This window comes from Cuculus canorus, chromosome 3 (genome assembly GCF_017976375.1).
Source record: "Cuculus canorus isolate bCucCan1 chromosome 3, bCucCan1.pri, whole genome shotgun sequence".
Classification (NCBI taxonomy): domain Eukaryota; kingdom Metazoa; phylum Chordata; class Aves; order Cuculiformes; family Cuculidae; genus Cuculus; species Cuculus canorus.
The window spans coordinates 85663269-85684675 of NC_071403.1; the positions used below are offsets into that span (position 1 = coordinate 85663269).

The window sequence follows — 21407 nt, forward strand, 5'->3', positions numbered from 1 at the left end:
CAATGAACTGGAGAGATAAAGATGCAATGGCAATGGTAGGGGACAGATCTGCCAAACTTCCTGCCCACCCTGACTCAAGAGCATGTGTCCTACCATGATATGGACTAGCCACACTGCTTGCTTTTATTTTGGTAATTGGTATTTGTTCCTGTGAACAAACTCCTATAAAAACAAGTCGGAAGACCAGACAATAGTAGACCTGCCATCTCTTATAGCCAGATCTTTTACTTAACACTTTAGCAAAAGATGTAATCAGTGGATCTTTGTCCATTTATACAATTCTCTCTGCTGCAATGAGTATTGTATTACACTCTCCAGCACCCGCCAGATCAGAACATCCAGCCTTCCCCATCACTTCAAGAGATTGATCTGATACTTGAAAGCACATTTGCTATTATCTACTCCAGCCCTTTGGAAATGACATTACACAGATACGGGGGGCAGGCAAATATTGCAGCTCTTTTATTATTCCTGCCATTCCCTTGCTTGTAATATCTGAGAAGTTCCCAGGTCAATGGGATTACTTTATCTTCCTCCCCCTTCCTTTATCTCCTCCCTCACCCCACAGGTATCCATGTCCAAATGGGACTCTTCAGCAGGGGGTTTGCTTGACCCAGGTCACTCGAAGGTCAAGCTTTTCACCACTTGCTAATGCAAAGCTTCCCCCCAGCCCTCTGGAGCCCCAGGGGTCCGGGGCACCCCCTCCGCACACAACCCTCTCTTGGCCGCGGGTGCAGATGGAGAAGGCAAACGCTCCTCAGTGAAGCTGCAGAAGCAAAATCCTCCCCATATGGAAAGTGGAACATGTTTTGCATTTTTAAATAAACAAAGCAAAAGGAGAAGCTCCTGAAAAAAATCAGCACAGCAGAGACTTTATTCCTGTACTAAACTTGAAGGATGGAGGCTTAACTAGTTAGGAACAACTTGGACTATATTTTTGCCTACGAAAACGAAGATCGATTTCTATTTAGATTGATTTTAAGATTTACATGTAAGAAATTGATACAATTGCATCAAACATATACTAAAACAAATTGTTGTCTCCCATGAAAGCCAATAAAACCAAAACAAATTTCACAGGTCTTGTCTACCAGCATTTGAGATTTGTTTTATTTCATTATTTTGTATACATTTATGAAGCAGAAATTTGCTTAACTCTTTTCCACTTTTCTTTTGCTGAAACAATAAGACTCTCAGCAGAATATTTTGTACTTGAATATTATCACCAGGATAGCATATGGCAAACTAGCAGCAGGCAGTTTATCTCCATCCTCTTTGTAAGCTAAAATTAGCACAATGCTTTTGCAAGTGTATGTTGTATTTAGACCAGTACGATCTACCTAATACAACTTCAGATCTATCCCTGGCTAACCTCCAATATTCAAGTAAATTGATTATTAATTTTGATTGAGTATTAATATTCTCAGTATCAAGTTGGCATTTATCAACTTGAGAGGGACTTTTAAGTTTAATGTTGACATTTCACCTACACCAACTGCAGCAGCAAATAAAATTGGTGTATTAATAGTACAGAAATTCAATTCATTTGTCTAAGGAAATTCTAATTTATATTAAAACACTATATCTGGAAATCCATGCTGCAAAATTGCATATTTGTGCATACTCTACTTTTCAGTGACACAATATAATTAATCATGGTGAAAAGTTGATACACCCATGTTATGACTTATTAGCTCCTCCTGCTGCAACCTGCATTCCTGCAGACTGTTAGCTGGTTACTTTATTGGAATTAAATTCAACCAAGTCACCAACTCTGCATTTCCTGATAACGTGGTTAGGCCAGCCCCTCTCTGCTCACCAGTCTGCTGTTCAACCTGGTAAATTATGGCCACCTGAGGGTATTTTTAGCTGCATTAAATCTGAGGTGAGACACTAATGTTAGCACCACTTGCAAATTTGTTTCTTGTAGTTGTAATGTCAAGGAATTTAGCACAACACTTTTTCTAAAGGAAATATATAAGATCCTGAAAAGCCACTGTACTTCACAAGGCTGGTTATTTTACCACCTTTCTTTCCAGGTTCACAGAACGTGAAATATGTGTAATAGTGTGAGGTAGACACATTTAAGCATGTATATGAGCAAACACACACTAAAACTATAAATATACTGATATCCAAAGATTTTGTGGCTCAGTCTTGGTGACCAACTGACAAAACAGACCCCCACTTTATCACAGCCCATCTCAAAACTACAACACGGGACTAAAAGTCTGTCTGACAGTTATACTGAAATAATAGCACCAGGATTCTTGCTTTTACACAGGCAGCCTCATGCAGAATCAGCATCAGTTATTCCAGACAGATGGAGAAAAAGAGAAAATGGGCAGAATCCTGTACCAAAACCTCTCCTAGGGCATCCTCACAGCCACAGCCAGGAACAGGGGAAAATAAATATGAGATCCTTTACTAAGCAGGGAAGGGAGGAAGAGCATAACTTTTCAACTTCACTTTGTTGCCTCTTTTCCACACCCTGCAATTATCCTGCATTTACCCCACCCTCTTTAGCAAGGGTCTGCTATGATGACACATAACTTCAAGCAGTTCGGTTCATACTGATGGCATTATTTCTTTCCCCTACTTTACAAAGGCAATCGACGCAGATGTGTATGCGTGGTGACCTGGGGCCTCAAGTAGGAGCACCACAGTGGGCTTTTTCCTTCAGTGCTGTATAGGGGAGGGAGGAGGTCCTCTTCTCCCACCAATAAAAGCAACAAAAGGTTCTCCACCCTACAAGCTTCGCTTCCATGACCTTCATTTGCTGGCCAGACAGAGCTAAGATACGCCTTCTTCAGAAGTCCACTGGGATGCTGCAGACTCCAGAATATTTTTAGCATGCATCCACGTGACACTAGCTGTTATTCAAAGAGCTAAGGGAAGACTTAAGAATCAGTAGGTTATATCCACCACTTTTAGCCCTTTTCTGAGGACATAACTGGTGCTTTCTAGAAGGTCTTCTGCCTTTCAACAAAAGATGAATTTATAGCCCTGAGATGACATACGGTATCAGGGTTGCAAGAGCCATCACTCTCCTATGGCACAGGATCAGACATGGAAAAACAAAGTTGGAAATCTGCCTCTACCATGTTTTTATTTATGGATATTTCTTCTTTCTAATACCTCCACATTATGCTTCCGCAACAAGCAACCACAAAAAAAAAAAAAACTGCAAAATCCATGTGAGATTTTTCAACACTCATGAGGAAGAAAATAGAAAATAAAAAAAATAATTAAAAAAAATATATCTATTTTTATATATGTAGGTGTATATATACATAGACTCACACATATCTAATCAGTGGCTATTAGATGCCAGGGATACCACCTGGCAATGAGGAAGTTCCCAAGCCACAAAGTGTCAGAGGGTGGCAGAGGGCCCTGGGGAGACAGTGCTTTCCCTGATGTGACATTGTTCCCACGGCACATCGCAGCCTTGGCCAGGTTCTCCTGTGCCCTTTCTCACTTCCCACTTTCCCAGCAAATGTTCAAGTGTGCCAAACCCAAGATGCAAAGGCTGCGTGGAGGAGGCATCGTGGTTAAAGAGACAAGCCAGAGAGGGAGAAGTTTTTACAAATGATACCCTCATTCGGAGACCCACCAGAGCAACATAAGTAAGCTGGCCTGGCTCTGGATCCTGCCTTGCACCCACTCACTTCTTGCATAGCTCTTGGGGAGTTCACAGGGGAGAAATTTTAAAGTGAGAATTTGTGTATCAAAGGTAAAGAAAAACTTGCTCCTAAATTTAGCCTGAAGAAAAGGAGGCTGAGGGGAGACCTCATCACTCTCTGCAACTCCTGGAAAGGAAGTTGTAGCAAGGTCAGTGTTCATCTCTCCTCTCAAATAGCAAGTGATAGGATGAGAAGAAATGGCCTCAAGTTGTGCCAGGGGAGGTTTAGATTGGATACCAGCAAACATTTTTTCACTAAAAGGGTTCTCAGGCACTGGAAGGAGGTGCCCAGAGCAGTGGTGGAGTTTCCATCCCTGTAAGGATTTAAAAGATGAGTAGATGAGATGCTCAAGGATTGTTTAGTAGTAAACGGGTATGGTTGGACACTATGCTTTCAAAGGCTTTTTGCAACCAAACAATTCTATGATTCTATGATTTGCTTAGTCACAGCCCTGCGATCCTCTACTAGCTCGGGGAGAAAAGACATCGAGCCTCTCCCTCTGCTATTTCACATGGCATTGACTACTGGGTCACCAGGCCAGCAAGTAGCAGTCCCTGATGAATTATATGCTGACAGGTGGCTCTGCTGCTGCAAACCACAGTGGCTGCCCCAATCACCCAGAGCAGCTCCCCACCTCATTCATGAATTTAAATTAAAAAATAAAAAAAAAGACCATGTGTAACAATGTGCTTATAAAAAAATGATGTCATCATCTTACAGCATTGATCTTATTAATTAATCCCTTAAAGAATGCCCCCTCACCCACAAACATATATTGTAATGCTGGCTTAATCTTACCTAAAGAAAAATGCAATGCAATAAGATTACTAGTCTAACTCTGTTAACTCTTACAGCACTGCTTAATCCTGTATTTTGGTGCTTTAACTGGCTCCTGTAATACTGTACGGAGTTTACAAGAGCAGTTGCCAAAACAAGAAGGACTTATTTTTAAACAATGTAATTCCTCAGTCTTTTGTGCTCCCTACACGTTGTTTATACAATGACTTGCATCCCGGAAGATCTCAAAGCTTATTGCCTGTTCCTGTTTCCACTGAAGTCTTCCCTTCAGGTTTCATGTTGGAAAAGGATTAGAACAGAAGAAGAAATATATATACACAGTGGGTGTTAACAGCAACAAGATCTGCTGGGGCAGGAGGCTGATCCCTCCCCACCCATCAAACGCATTTGGGATAGGTGACACTGAGCTGGTCCTTCCAGTAAAATGGAAGGAAATCCACCTGGGACCTTGTCCAAAAACATTGGTGCAAGTGTGACCTATGAAAGTATCATCCCCTTATCCCTTCAATAACTTTGCCTTCATCCCCAGGCCGCCCTCTCGCCAGCACAGCCCCACTCTGGCAACAAACATCCACAACCATGCATTTCCCTGTCTTCATATGCTATAGACATATTAAACTTCCCATGCAATAGAAGAAGAAAGCACTGCTCCCTCCCTGTAATTATCAAATCAGCCCGAAAATGAGGAAGAATTGAGAATCCTCATTATAGCACATAATAAAACACGGTCAGGTCTCGCACTCGCTGTATGTTATTGGCATAGTCTGCCAACAAAACTTTACAAAGAGTGCAGGAATTCATGTTTGCAGAGATATTAAAGTCATAAAAAGGGAAATTCATATTTTATTTTCCCACAGCCTAAATGAAGGTGAACCAAGCAAATTTGGCAAAGAGCACTAGTCAGATGCCATTTCCCAGAGCAGTGTGGTATTTTCCTCTGGGAATAAAACATTTTCCTTCAACTACTGTTTATAACTCTTATCAGTTCAACAGCAATAGAGCCATCAAGTCCAATATCTCGTGGAAAAAAGTCAAGGTCAACAAGTACTTGCATTTTCGTTTATCTTTAGCTGCAATTGCTACTGACATTCAATTGGGTAATAAACATGAGGACTGTCAAATGCTCTCAGCAAACAGGTGATCCAAAAGCTATCAGAGAGGAAGAGGCTACCGCCAGGTAATCAAACAATTCTGTTGCAACAATTATGATTTGAGTGCATTCATTTATAGAAGCAATCACCTGTCAAATTTGAATGAATAGCGTCAAACCATTCCCACAACCAGGGTAATAAGGGCGAGAAAATACAAACTATGTCTACCTTCTTCCCAACAAAAGCATGCTGGCATTAGCAAGAGCTGTCAAAAATAGTGTAAATAAAAAATCTGGTATCTTATTTCCTGAATTGAATTTTTTTTTTAATTATTATAACATGAAAAAAGGAGAAGATCAGTCCAAGTAGCTCGATCTCATGTCAGTCTTTCCTAGGAGCAATAAGTATGTTCAGGAAACCCACACAGAAAGGGGGGTTACTTAGAAGCATCTGTGCCACAGCTCTGACAATCAGCATTTGGGCAGCTTCCTGAGCCAGTGATTCCATCTTGACCAAGGTTTTTAATAGCTAAGGAAGGACCTATTTTTCCAAGAACTGGTCTAATCTCTTTTTGTCCCCTGCTGACCTCCACAGCACACTGCATCAATAAATTTAACCCAACATGTAAACCATTTTTGTTTACTTTAAACCTGCTCATGCTCTAGAAAATTGCTGTGCCGTGCAACTTGGTGAACACCCACCCTTAGTTCTTGCATTATGGGACAAACACCTGCTTTCTCCATTCATAATGCACTTCTTTAAAGACTTCTCTTCCAACTTTAGTTATGGGGTTTTTTCTCCTTTCCAACATTTCATGTGAGAAGTAGGAAAATAGTTCAGGCTAACCAGCTCGATGGCACACCCTGTTGCATCACTAATCCAGAAACACTGCACGTTTATGGGCTTATATTCATTGTGATAAAATGTTTCTCAAAAGTGGAGGTTATGTCAGGAACATGAATTTGCATCTTTAACCTCTGATTTAAAGAGGTCAGGAATGCACAACTAAAAGTCATACTATGCCTGCATTGGATAGCAAAAGCTGAAGCCACCCCAGCCTGGAGAGGCAAATGGGAATCAGGCTGATATCTTCAAGACGGAAAGCTTATAGGCCATATGGGAAGGTCATTGGTTTGAATGAGCTACTGCAACCAAACTGAGCACACCTAGGATGCATAGGGGGGAAAAAAACCCACCACCAAAATAAAAGCAGCAGTTTTTCCAAATCAAACCGTATTGGTGATCTTCAAAACACAAGATTCAAGTACTGCTAAAAAGGGGTATTTTGGACACCAAAAATTTCAAATATATTTCTGCAACTACTTGCAACCAACTCTCTTTGCTCCATCCAGGGAAGAAAGCAAGATGCCCTTCAGTCCTACACTTGAGTTTTTAGGTAACAGCCTAAGATGTGATTTAGCATTGTGGTTATTTCCCACCTCTTTGGGACCTTCAAAAGATCTGTACTACTGATGAAATGCTTAGTTCAGGTCACGGCCACATTCTTACATACACCTCTATGTATACATAGATTCACATAGGGTCACACACATTTTTTAATGGGACAGACATTTCTAAGTTTAGGAAAAGCTGCCAAGAAAAATAAAAATTAATTTTGCTGTTTGATTATACATAGGCTGAGAAGTCAGGAATACTTGTATTTCCATAGCCATTTTAAAGGTAAACAGTTCCCAAAGTCTTTTTCCCTCCTTTTGCTCTGCCAAGGGTGGCAATAGCTTCAGCCTGAGGGATTTGCCTCCTGATGCGATTGCCTCTCTTCTCCTCTCCTGGCTGGAAGCTTTTCCTAAGCAAAGACTGAAAGTCACATTAAACCGTGCTGAAATGGTTGTGTTGGTTTTGAACTGCTTATTATCTCTGAGGGCTGACCTGAAAAACAAGTTAGTACTTAGACGGAGAAATTCAAAGTTTCCCCTGAAAGGCAAATGGGTGGAAGGAAGGTTTTTTTACAAGGAAAAGAACTTGTTTATGACTGTGTTACCCACAATTTAGGCAAAACAATCAACATTTATAAGTATTTAAGTTAGCTCTGCCAAATCGAAAAGAAAAACGCCTGGTAATAACAGACGTTCAGTGCTAATGTGGGTGATTAAAATAAATCCTGACACTGGGAATGGATTGATACTCAAATCATGACAGACACCCACTTCCAAGTGAGGACTCTCTCCCATGCACCATACTGGAAGCGTAACCCTGCCTAGCTAAGGCACAGAGGCTTAACGCTGTGGAAATCTAACTTTAACAGCTGAATCAAGCTGATGAGACAAAAAAAAAAAAATACACCCAACCAGAAGGAGGAAAAAACCAGTTTCACGCCCTCCGGCTTTAGAGCAGAATGATAAATTGACATCATGTTGTTATGAGCATAATCCTCAACTACTCAATCACTGTTAAAAAATAAAACATGATTCTGGGGAGATAAAAATAATTAATGCTGGTGCTGCTGAAGAATATGCACCTACACGAAGAGTTTCAAATAAATATAGGGTTGTTTTAAACGTTGTATCTCGCATCAGAGGAAGAGGGCACAGGTACTCACGCTGATTTAAAGCAAACTGAGTGCTGCCCACTTGATGGAAAAGCAAGAAAAGAAAAGAGGATGGCAGAGCCTCGGCAAGAGAACTGATACTGCTCCGTTTCCAAACAAGCCTATTACACTTAATTCAGGATTCACAATACATAAAGCACCAGAAAAAATACCAGGAGCAGCCCCTGTTGACTAATGCCCTGTCTTTTCCAATCGAGGGTCACATCCAGTCTAACCGATCGCATGATAATGGCATCAGAAAAGGTCAATCAAAGACAAGCCGAAGCTTCCACTGCCTGGCTGACCTTCGGAGCTTGTGACAAATTGCTATCAGTCAATGTCAACTAATGACAGCGGCTCTTTGGCTAATCAATTGTTCTAAAAATGATCAAGAAAACTACTCGCAGGACAGCTCATTTTCACATCAATGCCTGTGAAGTATGAAAAGCTCATTTTTTTTTGAGTTTTTAATAAGCTCATAAGTAAAGCAGTTACTTGGTAACAGGGGTCACCTTAGTGAAAAGACAGAACCTTTGTCTGCCTTTTACATATTCTTTTATTACCATATTATAGTAAAAATATGCCATGCCATTACTATGCCAGAGGGCTACATAATAAAGTAGGTAATACTTCATATATTTTTTTTTTTGAGATAAATACTTCTGTGGTTTTGTGGCCTCTGTTTGGGTGTAAATAATTGTCAATATACTTGCCACTTATTTAAATGCAAAGCTGTCACTGCTGGCACGCAGGTGACACACCTGCTCATTACGCACCAAAACTTCACATGATAGAGCCAGTAGCAAAAGACATGCTGCAAAATACAGTGGTGCTGCTGGGAAGTTAAAGTCTTACAGCAGCTATTTCATTCTTAAACCCACCACCCCAAGTGAGCGCAACTTATTCTGACTATTTCCGACAGAATTCACATTAGGTAGCAAAACCACACACTCCAAAACCCCCTAAGCCCTGCAAAAGCAAACAGACATTTCCTCCTTGGAAGCATTTTTTCTGTAAAAGCCAACGAGGAAATGCACACAGGCTTGGGCAGTGGGACATATATCATAGCTCTCCCAGTACAGTAAAGAGGTGGATGCCAGCTGAAGATTTGTCCATGCCTTCCCCATACTTGCCTCTCCCAACATCATCTTCAGCCACTTCCCAAAGCTTCACAGCTGGGCCATGCTTTAATCTCCATTCATGCATTAAATATTACCAAAACAACAAATCTACACTGCTTCTAAGGCTTGAGAAATGCAGGCATAATTGCGCTTTGCTTTCTCATAAGGAGAGCATTAGGCAAAGTACATTGCAGGGCATCGCATCACAAGACACCCCTTGAGAAGATGTTGCATTGAGAGGGAGCAAGAAGCCATCCTTCAAGCCCAGCACAGCTTTGCAGTTGGGTTTACCTCTTTACTTGGGTGACTCCCACCCACAGCACCTGTACTGCCAAAAAGACTTTCCTGCAGGGGCAACACCCCTCGCCAACCCAACCACCCCCAAAGCAATCCCATGCCTCACTACAGAGAAGGTGGGGGGAAAGTGCTAAACAAGAAACATTAAAACTTTTGTTTTCATCGGAGAAACTGCAAAGTGACAGCAGTTTCAGGTTACACCCTAAACCTGGCTTGCTATGGTAGTTTTTCAAATTAAAATATCTTCTGTGGCCTCAGCCACTCTCAAGCCGTACATAGGCAAGAAAGAAAGGAGGCAGGGCAACACTTAAGCTCAGCCATAATTGGAAGTATGTGAAAAATGAAGTGTCAGTTCGGTCAATAAAGGGCAAAGGTGAAGGGGAACTGCAGCCCAAACTCGGTGCGAAATGTGCTCATTAAGACACCCAATCCGCAGGCTCCTGCCCACCTATCCCATTAGTCATCAGCCATCTGACCGCTTCAAATGCCTTGCCTCTCCACTCTTATTACTTTTCTTCTCCCATGTTAAAAAAAAAAAAAAGAAAGAAAAAAAAAGGCAAGCTGGTATATAAATCCTTGCTCAGTCATCTGGAACATAACGTGGCCCTTCTTCCCCCCTCCACCAGGCTCTGCCGCCCGCCTTCGCAGCCTCCAAACAACTGCCTTGAGATTCTCAGCAATAATAAACACGATTGCCTTTTTGCCTATAGGTTGCCCGAACTCCTACAAAAGCCTGAAAAAAAAACATTCTAGCCATTGATACATTTTTATAAAGAAATACGCTGCTTTCTACTCCCGGCTTGAAAGAGCAGCAATTATTTGGAGGTTAAAAAAATGTTTTGAACCCAGGCTGAGGTTTGCACAAATAAAATGCGCAAGAAACAATACACTAAAACAGGAGACACTGATGGATTTATTTTCTTGTTCTTTTAAGCCATGTAGGAGAGCTAAACATGGGAATTACAGAGCTCCACTCTAGATTAAAAGTGACTGTACTAGGGCTTTGTTCAGCATCCTCCTGACCTGACTATTTGAAAAAGAAACAAAACAGATTTCTTAATACTCCAATCAGGATGCTTTTAAAGTTAGAATAAGATAAAATCGTGTTGCCATGAGCTCAGCATCATTCACCTGTACCTAAGAACTTGTTTCTCTTTTTTTAAATATGATTCAGCAAGTTATTTCTCCACTGTGTAAATTAAGATCTCTTTGCACTATTTGGAGACAGACCTCCAAAGGCCCTTCCCAATAAGTTCAGCATAAAGGGAGAAGAGCCCATGAAACTTTTTCATAATATTATTCTGCATTCCTGTACTATAACTATCCCCTATGATGACACAATACCAGGCCTTTATAGAGGTTGTGTTAACGTGCTATGCAATAACATATCCTGCTGTTCAGTAGCACAAGACCCCAGAACAGCTACCTAGCAGTTAAATATGGATTTCTATATTAGATCGAAGCAGATGGGAGTCATTACTATTTACTAAGTAAATAAATTTACATGTTAAAAAAAGACTGAAAAGTTTAGAGAAAAAAGCAACCTCTCCTGTTTTCAAAGGTAATCGTTCAATGTGTGTCATGGATAGGGACACAAACAGGTTAAAAATGCATTTTATGGGGATTAAAAGCAGAAAGGTAACAAAGAAAATCCAAAAAAAAGTCCAAAATCAGACCTTAAGAAAGTCGGCGTTAAGGATTAAGGCAGAAAACTCTTGCTAAGGGGTTTAAGCTTTTCAGTCTCTGTGTCTCTCTGAAAATGCAAAGCTCACACTTGCATGCTTGTGAGACCATCAGTTAGGTTGAAACCCTGGCCCAGAAGGTGCTTTTACCTACCCCAACAGGGGAAGTAGGTTGTGGGAAGAGTCTAAAAATAGACAGTTTCAGAAGGTTATATTTCTGGTGATTAGATTTGGGTTTTTTAAATGGCAAATGCGCTCTTGACAGATGGAACCTAAAGGAACTTTTACAAACTCCTAAAAATAGAGAAGCCCATAATATACTGAATATATGTCATGCAACACATGCATCTCAAGTTAACTCCTGTGCTTGCATGCGTGAACATGTGCATCCCCATCCTTTCACTGCCACCCTTCCGTGGCACACCAATGTTGCAACAATGCCATGCCGGCTGCTTCTGTTGCCAAAAAAAGCAGCTGGCAGAGGCAAACACATGAGTTTGACCACAGCATTACCACTCCTTATATCAGGCCTCAGAAGAAAAGCCTCAAAATCTCAGCATTTTGAACTTAAAATGTAGCTGGGGAGAGGTAGGGTATTTGTTATTTTTCTTTTCTCTTCTCTTCCCTTTTGGTCACGTTAAGGTTCATGTTTTTGGACAACTTCCCCATACGTGAAGGCTAAAACTATGGGTTTATATACAAAGTATATGTATACACATTGGTGTGCTTAAACAACTGAGATACCCCCATAACCTCTGCCTTCAGAGGGCTTTGAGTAAACAAGATGCAAGGCTCAGAGAAACCACTGCTACCTTTCCCACATCCCCATTTCTCAAAAAAAACACCATTTCCATAGGTGGTGAGTGGCCTGAAGGCAAGTCTCGGTAACGTAGACCTTCTGGACAGGGTCTCCTTCCCAAAACTCCTTTCCCAAACTTAGCCCAAGAGATCCACTTCGCAAATTCCTGCTTTTTCACTCTTTACTGAAGTTTTAATGCAACAAGTCTTCTTCATGAAATCCATCTTTCAAGTGCTGGCAGCAATTCCAGCCTCAATAAACCTCACTCTAGGGTTTGGACAGAAGTTTCAGAACCACATCACTGACAAGTCTTCCTGTGAACACAGAACCCTTCTGTGCCTTTTTTAGAGTCTAAAGCTCTAAAGTGACTTTAGAAAACCCTTCCTGACCAAGGTTCTAACAGGCACCTTGCTAGGAGCAGACCAGGATGGCGATGATAAAACTTCACATACAAGCGACAATCTGAACTAATAAAATGCCACATTTAGGAGAAAATGAAGCCTGAAAAATCTTTAGAAGTACAGTGGCAACTTAGAGGCTCAATTTCCAAAGTGTCTAAGAGGCTTGGGAGCCTGCTGGCAAGCCTCCCCACAGATGTTTTGTCCATGCATGTATACACATAAACATGCACATATCCATCTCGGAACAGAACAGCCCTATCTGAGTACGACCGCCCCCACTTCAAACACTATGTTTTAGTTCAAAGTGTGTTTTACAGCAGCTTTTTCACCTCTAAAAAACCCAGGGATTTAAAGTTTTCTCCGAAAGCAAGGGTCTCTAATGAACATACTGACACCACTTCAATTCTAGCATTGTGAACAGCACCACTAGAATATATATATACACATACTTGAAAGAAAAAAGGTCCTCTGAATTTATGTTGCATATCATTTTCCAGTAAAAGTCAGAGGTCAGAAGGTTACTGGTTTCTGCCTCAGCTCTGCAACAGTTTACTATTCCAGGCCCCATTTTTACTAGACTACACTTGCGATGAAGTCAGCAACTTTTCTTTAAACAATAAAGTGTCTCAAATACTTAAAATTATATAAAGAGATGTTATTCACCATGTACATTAGGTTCATGCATATAAAAAATTAAAATCATATACTGGTTTAGTTTAAAAACTAATCTTGCTAAATGCAGACCTTGCAATACTAATCAGTACTGCTCAACCGTTTTTTGGAAACACAATTCCTTTGTTGTCTAACAGCACTTGAATGAAACATGATCATAAAACCAGATTTAAAAGTATATACCTATTGTGAGTTCAGAGTCAACTTCAATAAAGCACTCTCTTTTATATTCAGATTAAGGATCCTTTTTAAATTTTAATTGCATTAAATTAACACTAAATCCACTGCAGTTGGTCTCTTCAGAAAAAGTATGAAGCATTTAAACAGCTTCTCAAAAAAACACAAAATTTCGGCTTTTTAGACTTCAGAGCTTCTGAGACAGCACTAATTATTTGTAGTATATCCCACTTCAGTTGTACCAAGCTCATTTTATACTCATCCTGCTAAATCAGTTACTCTGGCCTGGCATTCAAACAAAACATTTTTGCATTCAAGTAAATTGGAATTGAGTAAAAAAAGTAAATAAAAGCACTGCTCAGGATTTCATAAAACGGGCCAGCTAAGATCTCTTCTTTATACTCAGTGAAGTTTCAATGGCATCTTTGAAATACAAGCATGCAGTTCTGCAATCTTAATTACATTTGCTTTAGAAGATTTCATCTTTTAACCCATTTGAATGAAGGAGAAAAAAAACAAAACTCTTTCTCATTTCTTATTTTTATTAAGCATACTGCAAATTTGGTACATATGTTGCTCTAACGTGTGCCTGCTGGCAGGGTCAAAGAAATAAAGATGCCAATCCTCTTTCTAGGAGGAGATTGGGGGAAAAAAAGTGTCAAAAAAAAGGAAGACAGACCTTTACCAGCACAAACCCCTAATACCTGAGCACATTTCAACACTGGAAGGAGAGTGACCAGTCCCTGAGCACATCGGTGACTACTTGGCAGCTAAGAAAGCATGAGGGCTCCACATTCCTACCTTGCTCACTGCTGTTGTCCCCACTATGCGACGTGTGTCCTCCACTGGAGGGCCCAGGAGTACCCCCAGAGCGCGTTGATGCTGTGTCATCATGGTCTCTGTTCCAGGAGGGCTGCAGGGCCAAAAAAGAAAGAAGTTTAAAGCTGAGATGGGGAGGAAGCCCCCTGTGCTCCCAGTAGAGCTGTGCCCACGCCCAGACCCTTAGGAAAAGGCTACAAATACAGCCCCCAAATTATTCCTGCTTTTCAGATAGCCAGATCACCACTCCCCAGTGAAAATAATATACTCTGGAATATGTTTACCATCTAAATAATCCCATGCTTTATTACCATAGAAAACAGAAACATTCTCAGCAAGGCGGGGAGAGCAGGGGGAGAACCAGAGAGCGAGTCACTGGCACTGGGCTCCAACGATATTTTTAGCATCCACAAACCCTCTGGCGTAACAGCCTTCAAACTCCGCGACAGCAAAATGAGAACAGTGGTCGAGAGCAGCACCATTTATATAGGCCTCCCATTCCTCATACGAGGCCAACGTGGAAGAGCTTAAAGACTTTGCTGGCAATTAGGCCTGGGTCCATAATAGCTGGGATGTGTCAGCTGTTTGCCGGATGGTATATGGCAAATGGACCAGGCATGGGGACAAAAAAGAAATGAGAATAACAATGGCTTCACATCGGCTGTGTACACTCAGCCCCATGCAGAGCCTCCTTGTACTATTGAACAGAAAACAGATGTTGCTTCTTATCACTGGGTGCATTTGAAAGTAACATTCAGATAGGAAAAATTGGCTGTAAATTAAATTCTTAGGGAAAACAATCATGGCAACACTCCTCCCAAGTCTCCCTTTATCACTAGAGAAGATTTTGATTAGCTTTTAGTTCTAGCTTTTAAAAACATCAGAGACTCACTGGTCATCCTGCATACTTGAATAGTTTCCCCTTTGCCATGAAGCAATATTGCCCACTGCAAATTATTGCCGAAAAGAAAACCCTTGTGTTTACAACGCACACACGTAAGTGTATTGGATTTAAATCACACCACAATATGAGCCGAATCTGTATACTATTAAAGTTGACTGATACTGCCAGCTTTTTAACAGATCTACCAATAGGCTAAAACCTACCCGTTTAATATAGCCTTCACACATAGCCGAATGAGATTTAAGGCAATCCAGATGAACTTTTCACACACATACATACACAGAGAAGGAAAATTAAGACAAAAAAGTCTGATCAGAGACAGAAAATAAATAGGATTAGAAAAGCTCAACTTTTTCCAGAAAAGAGAAATCTCTCTTCCATTTTTTTTTTATAATCCTGCTTACAGCCATGATACATGATTGCAATTAAAGAAAGTGAGGCCCAGAAAATACCACATGAATATTTTAAACCAATTATTATGCATATTCAAAAAAAAACCAAAAAAAATAATAGAAAGTGCTAATTGATCTGGTGATTCTGTGATTGAAAGAATGATCTCTGAACTCTGAAAGAAATGCTTTATTTTTTAACAAATACACATTCTCTGGCATACCGAAAGAATGCTGTAAGAGGTAATCTGGAACACATGCTCAGAATGCAAACAGTTAATGCATAAATTTTCAGTTTGTACAACTGCAGCTTTAAAAGAGGGACTTGTTTATTCAGAGCTCTGCAGAAAGAATGGTACAGCACCCAGGGGACAGACAATGCCAAGCACAAAGCCCTGGTGCCTCAACATGTAAAAGGATGTTTTTCTATGTGCTACAAATCCCACTTGAAAATATAATTAGAAGGAGAAAATGGCAAACTATTGCATTAACTGTAATTGAACAAAAGACCAGCAAGGCATGTGGGAGGTTGCAGGAACCCGTGGGAGTTCCAGGATGCATCAGATCCTACGAGTGACATCTCCAGGGCACTCTCATTCTATTTATGTTGTCCCTCACTACTATTGTTGACTAGTGAGCTGACTTGTAATTAATAGAAAAGCTGCAGATAACAAGGTAAAATATAGAGCGCCACACTAACCTCAGCAAAAATGTTTATTAATCTGATTAAGAATACAACTCTGAAGGCAGGGAGGGAGGGAGAGCAGAAAAGAAGAGCTCTGGACTGAAGAATTACACCGTGTTGTGCAGGAAACGGCCCTCCTTTATGCAACAACAGACCTGATATATTCACTATCTTTTAATGAGCTCCCCTGATTTATTCAGCTCTGTACGGTTCCCTCCCCCACTTTTCTACTGTGCGGGATGTAGATTAATTCAATGCTTAATTGTTTAGTAAATTCAATTTTCCACATTCTATTCTGCATAGCTTTAGCTAAGGTTCTTAAATCTTCAGCGGCGAGCCCTGAGCCCAGTGTTTGTGATCTGTGCCTACCTTTTTTCATCACCATTTTTCTTCCTCCACCACTTAATTCACCATGAAAAGATTTTCCTTGCTGGAAAGTCTGATTCCGCTATGATCTGTGAGGCATTCCGATTCATTGCATTTTCATTGTGTTGGGTCTTAGATGCTGGGCTCCTCTTTTCTCACAGCTATCGCCACATTATATGGGCACTCATGCAAGAAATGTTGGATTCCACCTCAGTTTATCAAAATTTTGTGCATCCTAGATGTTTACATTTCAGTATTCAGAAGCAGGAGTTAATATTTTCCACCTAATCTCACTTTTATTAAGCTATTATTTTTATGGCCTGTTAAAAACGAATCTGCTCAGGGTACTACTAACTTCTTTTTCCTGGCTGCCTCCGTCTATTAGCATTTCAAAAGTATTTGTATTTAACTAAGCATCTCAAGTCTTAAGAGACTAGGAATTACATCTTTAGTCAGTTTATTAAACATTATGAAAGATTAGCTATCACAGTTAGTATGCAAATTCTTCAGAGATAACCGCGTTGAAAGCTGCATTATTTTTTAAACAGATGCTACGTAGCCCCAGTTCCAAAAACATCTCTCTCCACTGAGGGAAGATAGATCCAAAGCACAAAATCAAGTGTAATTTTTCTTCTCCGGACTATTTCAGCAAAGTTCTCCTGTCCACAAAAGTAGGGAGCCAAGTATAACATTTATCTCATCTCTTTTTTATATATATTCCAGGGAACTTTTAAGTCAAACAAAATCTCTAAACCAACTTGTAAAGTCGCGATCCCCCAAGTACTTCTTCATTAAATTGTTTCTGACAGTGACATGCCAAATATTATTATTTTTCACACTAGGAACGACCTCTCTCTTTTGCAGAAACATTTACAGCACTAGTTACAGAGAAAACTCTGACAGTAGTCAGAACAATCTATTCCTACATAGAAACAGAAAGGCCTCACTAATCTATTTCCCTTCTCTGAGAATCTGCAATTTATTACTTGACGGGGCTCCTTAGCTATTAGAGTGATTTTTTAAATTCACTGTGTGAAGCCTGCTGTAAACAGGAGTGTATTCCACATCACCTTCTACACGGACATCCTGCGCTCCTGCTAATCATGGGTGCACAGAGAGAAACTACAAGATTTTCTCCCCATTTCTGCAAATGAGTAATGCCCCTTAGAAAAGCTTCTTGGCTCCCAGGTTAAAGCTGGCATCCTGAGCTTGCCCAGGGCCGAATAACTTGGGATGAGCCATGGGGTCTCTGTGCCTCAGTTTCTACTGAGAGAACAATAAAAACAAAACCCTAAAGAAAAAAAAAATAAAAAAGGGCTGCATTATCTACAGGGCAGATATTGTTGGGGAATTAAATTAATTAGCGACTGTAAAACATGTTGAGTTCTTCCAAAGGGAGACTTTAGAGAAGTGCAAAGTAATATAAATTAATCACTCCATTACATGGGCTGGCTCGTTCCAGAGGAGGGTCTCAGCCACATGGTCATGACAACAGTGTATAAATAAGGATAATGGCCCATTATGAGTTGGGCTTATACATCAGTCACCATTTAGCTGAGAACGGACACAGTGGCATGGACAAGGACTCACTGATAATCCTTTTTTAAGTAGCTCTTATCTTTCTCTTCCGAGCTCGCTCCTGCCCCAACATTCAGCTGAAACTTTCAACCCAAACCTTTGCAAAATCAAGAAACCATGAACAAAATTGAGAAAACACAAGCAAAATAGTTTTGGGATTTTGAGGTTAGGCTGTAAGTTCTCATGATTTAAACTGGTTTTGCACCATTGCCTTTCTCATTGGTCAGTAGTTTCTAGTGCCAAAACCATGGTCTGGCTAGGGACTGATTCGAGTCATGGTTGCATGACTAATTAAAAATAATAGAAGATTCAAGTGCCCTAATGCTATACCACTTTAAGGGCAAAAGACCTTCTACAAGGGATGTTTTCTCTTATCCCATGGCATTTGAAATACATTTCCTGAATTTTGCTTTGGTTCTGAAGCTTGTTGAGTACTTTGATACAAGCTGGGGCAAGAAGGGGAGCTGAGGGAGAGAAAAAGAAAGGAAGGGAGAAGGAAAGGAAGTGCCAAAAATGTGTGAGTATTTAAATGATCCCAGAAGAACCATTGCCTCCCATGACCATCACCAGGTGCTTCATCCACTTAGAGGATGCACTGGGCTGAAAAACACAAGCCCCAGCAGGTACCAGCACAATGGCCCAGTCAAAGGGAAGAGCACATTTGATGAGGCCTCCAAAGCAGTTATTGACTTGTGTCACGGTGAACATCAAGCCTTAATAAACAAAAAAGCTACAGACAAAATTCATTGGTTAAGGGCTAAATTGGAGAGTCAATATAAATAACATTACATACACTTATTACTGCAATCCAGAACAGCTGGGCTTTGAGTCAAGTTAACACTAATACATAGTGGGGGAAACCATTGCCTTCTGCTTATATTAAAGAATAAAATGGATTTTTTTGAGCTCCAGCCATGTGAAACAGAAAAAAAAGAGGTGCTGGCTAAGAAGCGAAAGGCTGGGCCATAAGTACATAAATAAAATAAATTGCTTTCTATTAGAAGTGATAAAAATTGTAGGCAGCATCTTTTGATATATATCTTTTCAAAAGTTTTGAGAGCACAGCCCTCTTGTGGGCTCACTTATGTTTGTGTAACAACTGAAGATGGAGATTGGCTAATTCCTTTAGCTGTTGGACAAACCTCTGCTCCTCCAGGCTATGAGAGAACTGGCTGCAGGTATAATCATTCATCTCCTCACCCTGGAGGAACTGAGCTGCTGCCAGCAATTTGTCAATGTAATTTGGGCTTTTTTTTTTTTCCTTCTGAAGTTTTACCTTATTTTCTGTTCCTAAATTAAAATACTTATTCATTAGAAAAGAAATAATGTGTTACGTCTGAAATGTTCTTCAGGTTTTTCTTAACTCCTCTCTTTTAAAATCCTCCCCTAATCCTCTCAAGGATACTGACCCATCAAGTTAGGAAACACTTGTGCTCACCACAGGCAAGAAATTGAAGCAAAGGTGGCTGTGCTTCATAAAGTCATTTGCATCCATCTCCTACAAACTTAACACATCTATTCGGCAGAGATTTACTTTTTGAATAGTTTATCCTCCTGGTTGTTGGTTCTACTGATATCCTCAACTCCACTTGTGCAAAGCATTAAATACAGCTGCTCAACACATTCAGTTTATAGTACCGATGCTGGAGATAGGAGCTATGTGATAGACAGACATTGCCTTTGCACTCCACGGGTCTTATTCCTCTGCACTTCTGGAGGACACAGCTAGTAATAATCCTAGGGTTACCTGTTTGCCATCAAGCACAAGAGAAAGTTTTTGAATTCTCTCATAATTGGTAAGAAATTCTTGAAAAATATGTATCATTAAGCAGTACTAAAAGTATACTTTGATCATGTTAAAAACATAAGGCCATGTAGATCCTATACTTTACACATACACATCAATTATTCCCATCACTAACAAGTGCAAACTTTTGGGAACCATGAAATCCACAATCATGACTTATACTGATTCTCTGAGAGGATCCACCCTTGGCTTTGCCATCTGAACATCTTCTTGTGGGGTAACTGAGGCTGCCAGCCAGCAATCCCACCTCCCAGCTTGCCAAAGCCAAACACAGACCCCATGAACAATACAATCAAAATCAAGCAGGTCAGAATAAATTATATATGCAGGAATCACAAAATGCTGCAAAACAGAGGCTTTTTAGTACCAATAACTTTCATACTCTGCTTCGTGTACCTTTGATTCAGAGGTGAATTATTTTTAATAGAACAACAACTAAGGCACAACTGTCAGGACTGGATGGAAAAGAGGTGCTCCAAGTCTACAGAAATAAGGTCATTGAAAAGACAGGCAGGCAATAACTCCGCCTCCAACTAAACAGCACAGCGAGGGCAGCTCTTGCACAGATGGAAACTTTTGCAGCATTAGAGGCAGCAGGGCCCATCAAACTAAGAAATTCTGCATGGAAGTCTCAGCTCTGACCTCGATTTTCCTTTCTTAGCCCCAGAAAAGTCATAAGCTTTCTATCTTTAGTTTCCCCTTATTTCAAAGGAGGGTAAGACTCTTCTTTGACTCTTCACAGCCACATAGGGAAAATAAGACATAAGCTCGTTTTATGCATGCAACATAAGTTGGTTTCTGAGGCAAACAAATAAAAGGAAATGAGAGCAAGTATCAATGTGAATAGCATAAAGGATGGAAGACTGGAAATAAACAGGACTTTTGCCACTGATTTTCACAAGGCCAGGATTTTACCTGAAGGGACAAGAGGCACAACTAACATAGCACAGTGCAAAGATCATCAAACCAACACCCACCAAACAACGTAAGCTCTCTCTATTAGCCCTGCTACAGCAATTCATTGCCGAACCTACCCATACCCAGGTTCAGAGGAGCTAACTCTTTCATGCAGTGCAACATCACTGTGCAGCTATCTCTAATACAGCAGACCTTTCTGATCCACCCTGTACCTGCAGAGTACAGAGGAGAAGAGGGAATGGCAGGGAGAGGAGAGGAAAGGGCCTGAGAGTCATAACCAGGCTGAATGGAAAAGAAAACACCAGTGCAAAAGGACAGGGTGATAGCACTTTCCAAAGGAAAAGAATAAATAGAAGTAGTAAGCATAAGCCATAAAAAATAAAAAAAGAACCAAATGGAGATCATCAGACTGGGTGGGACACTAGAGACAAAAAGGAAGGGGGAAAGCCACAACTTTTCTCTTCCAGGATGTACCAAAGCCCCATCTGTTCTGCAGGGGCAAGACTTTAAAAAAAAAAAAACCCATAACAACAAAACGTGTGCGTGTGTGTGTGTGCACACATGCACAGCTATGAAGAGACTCCCTGCTTGGGCTGCATTTGGCTGGATGCACAGTTCCACCACCTTCTGCACATGCTCTGCTTGGGGAACCATCTCCAATGTCCTTCTGTG

At 40.6% G+C, this 21407-nt stretch overlaps 1 protein-coding gene across 4 annotated transcripts in view; it reads right to left on the reverse strand.

The window, feature by feature from the left end:
- The window catches only part of MEIS1 (Meis homeobox 1), a 109070-nt gene that overhangs the window by 68287 nt on the left and 19376 nt on the right, over positions 1–21407 (reverse strand). For all 4 annotated transcript variants that reach the window (XM_054062355.1, XM_054062354.1, XM_054062357.1 and 1 more), the window contains exon 7: positions 14071–14182. In XM_054062355.1, the coding sequence (XP_053918330.1) occupies positions 14071–14182 (112 nt within the window). The remainder of the gene's footprint in view (positions 1–14070; positions 14183–21407) is intronic.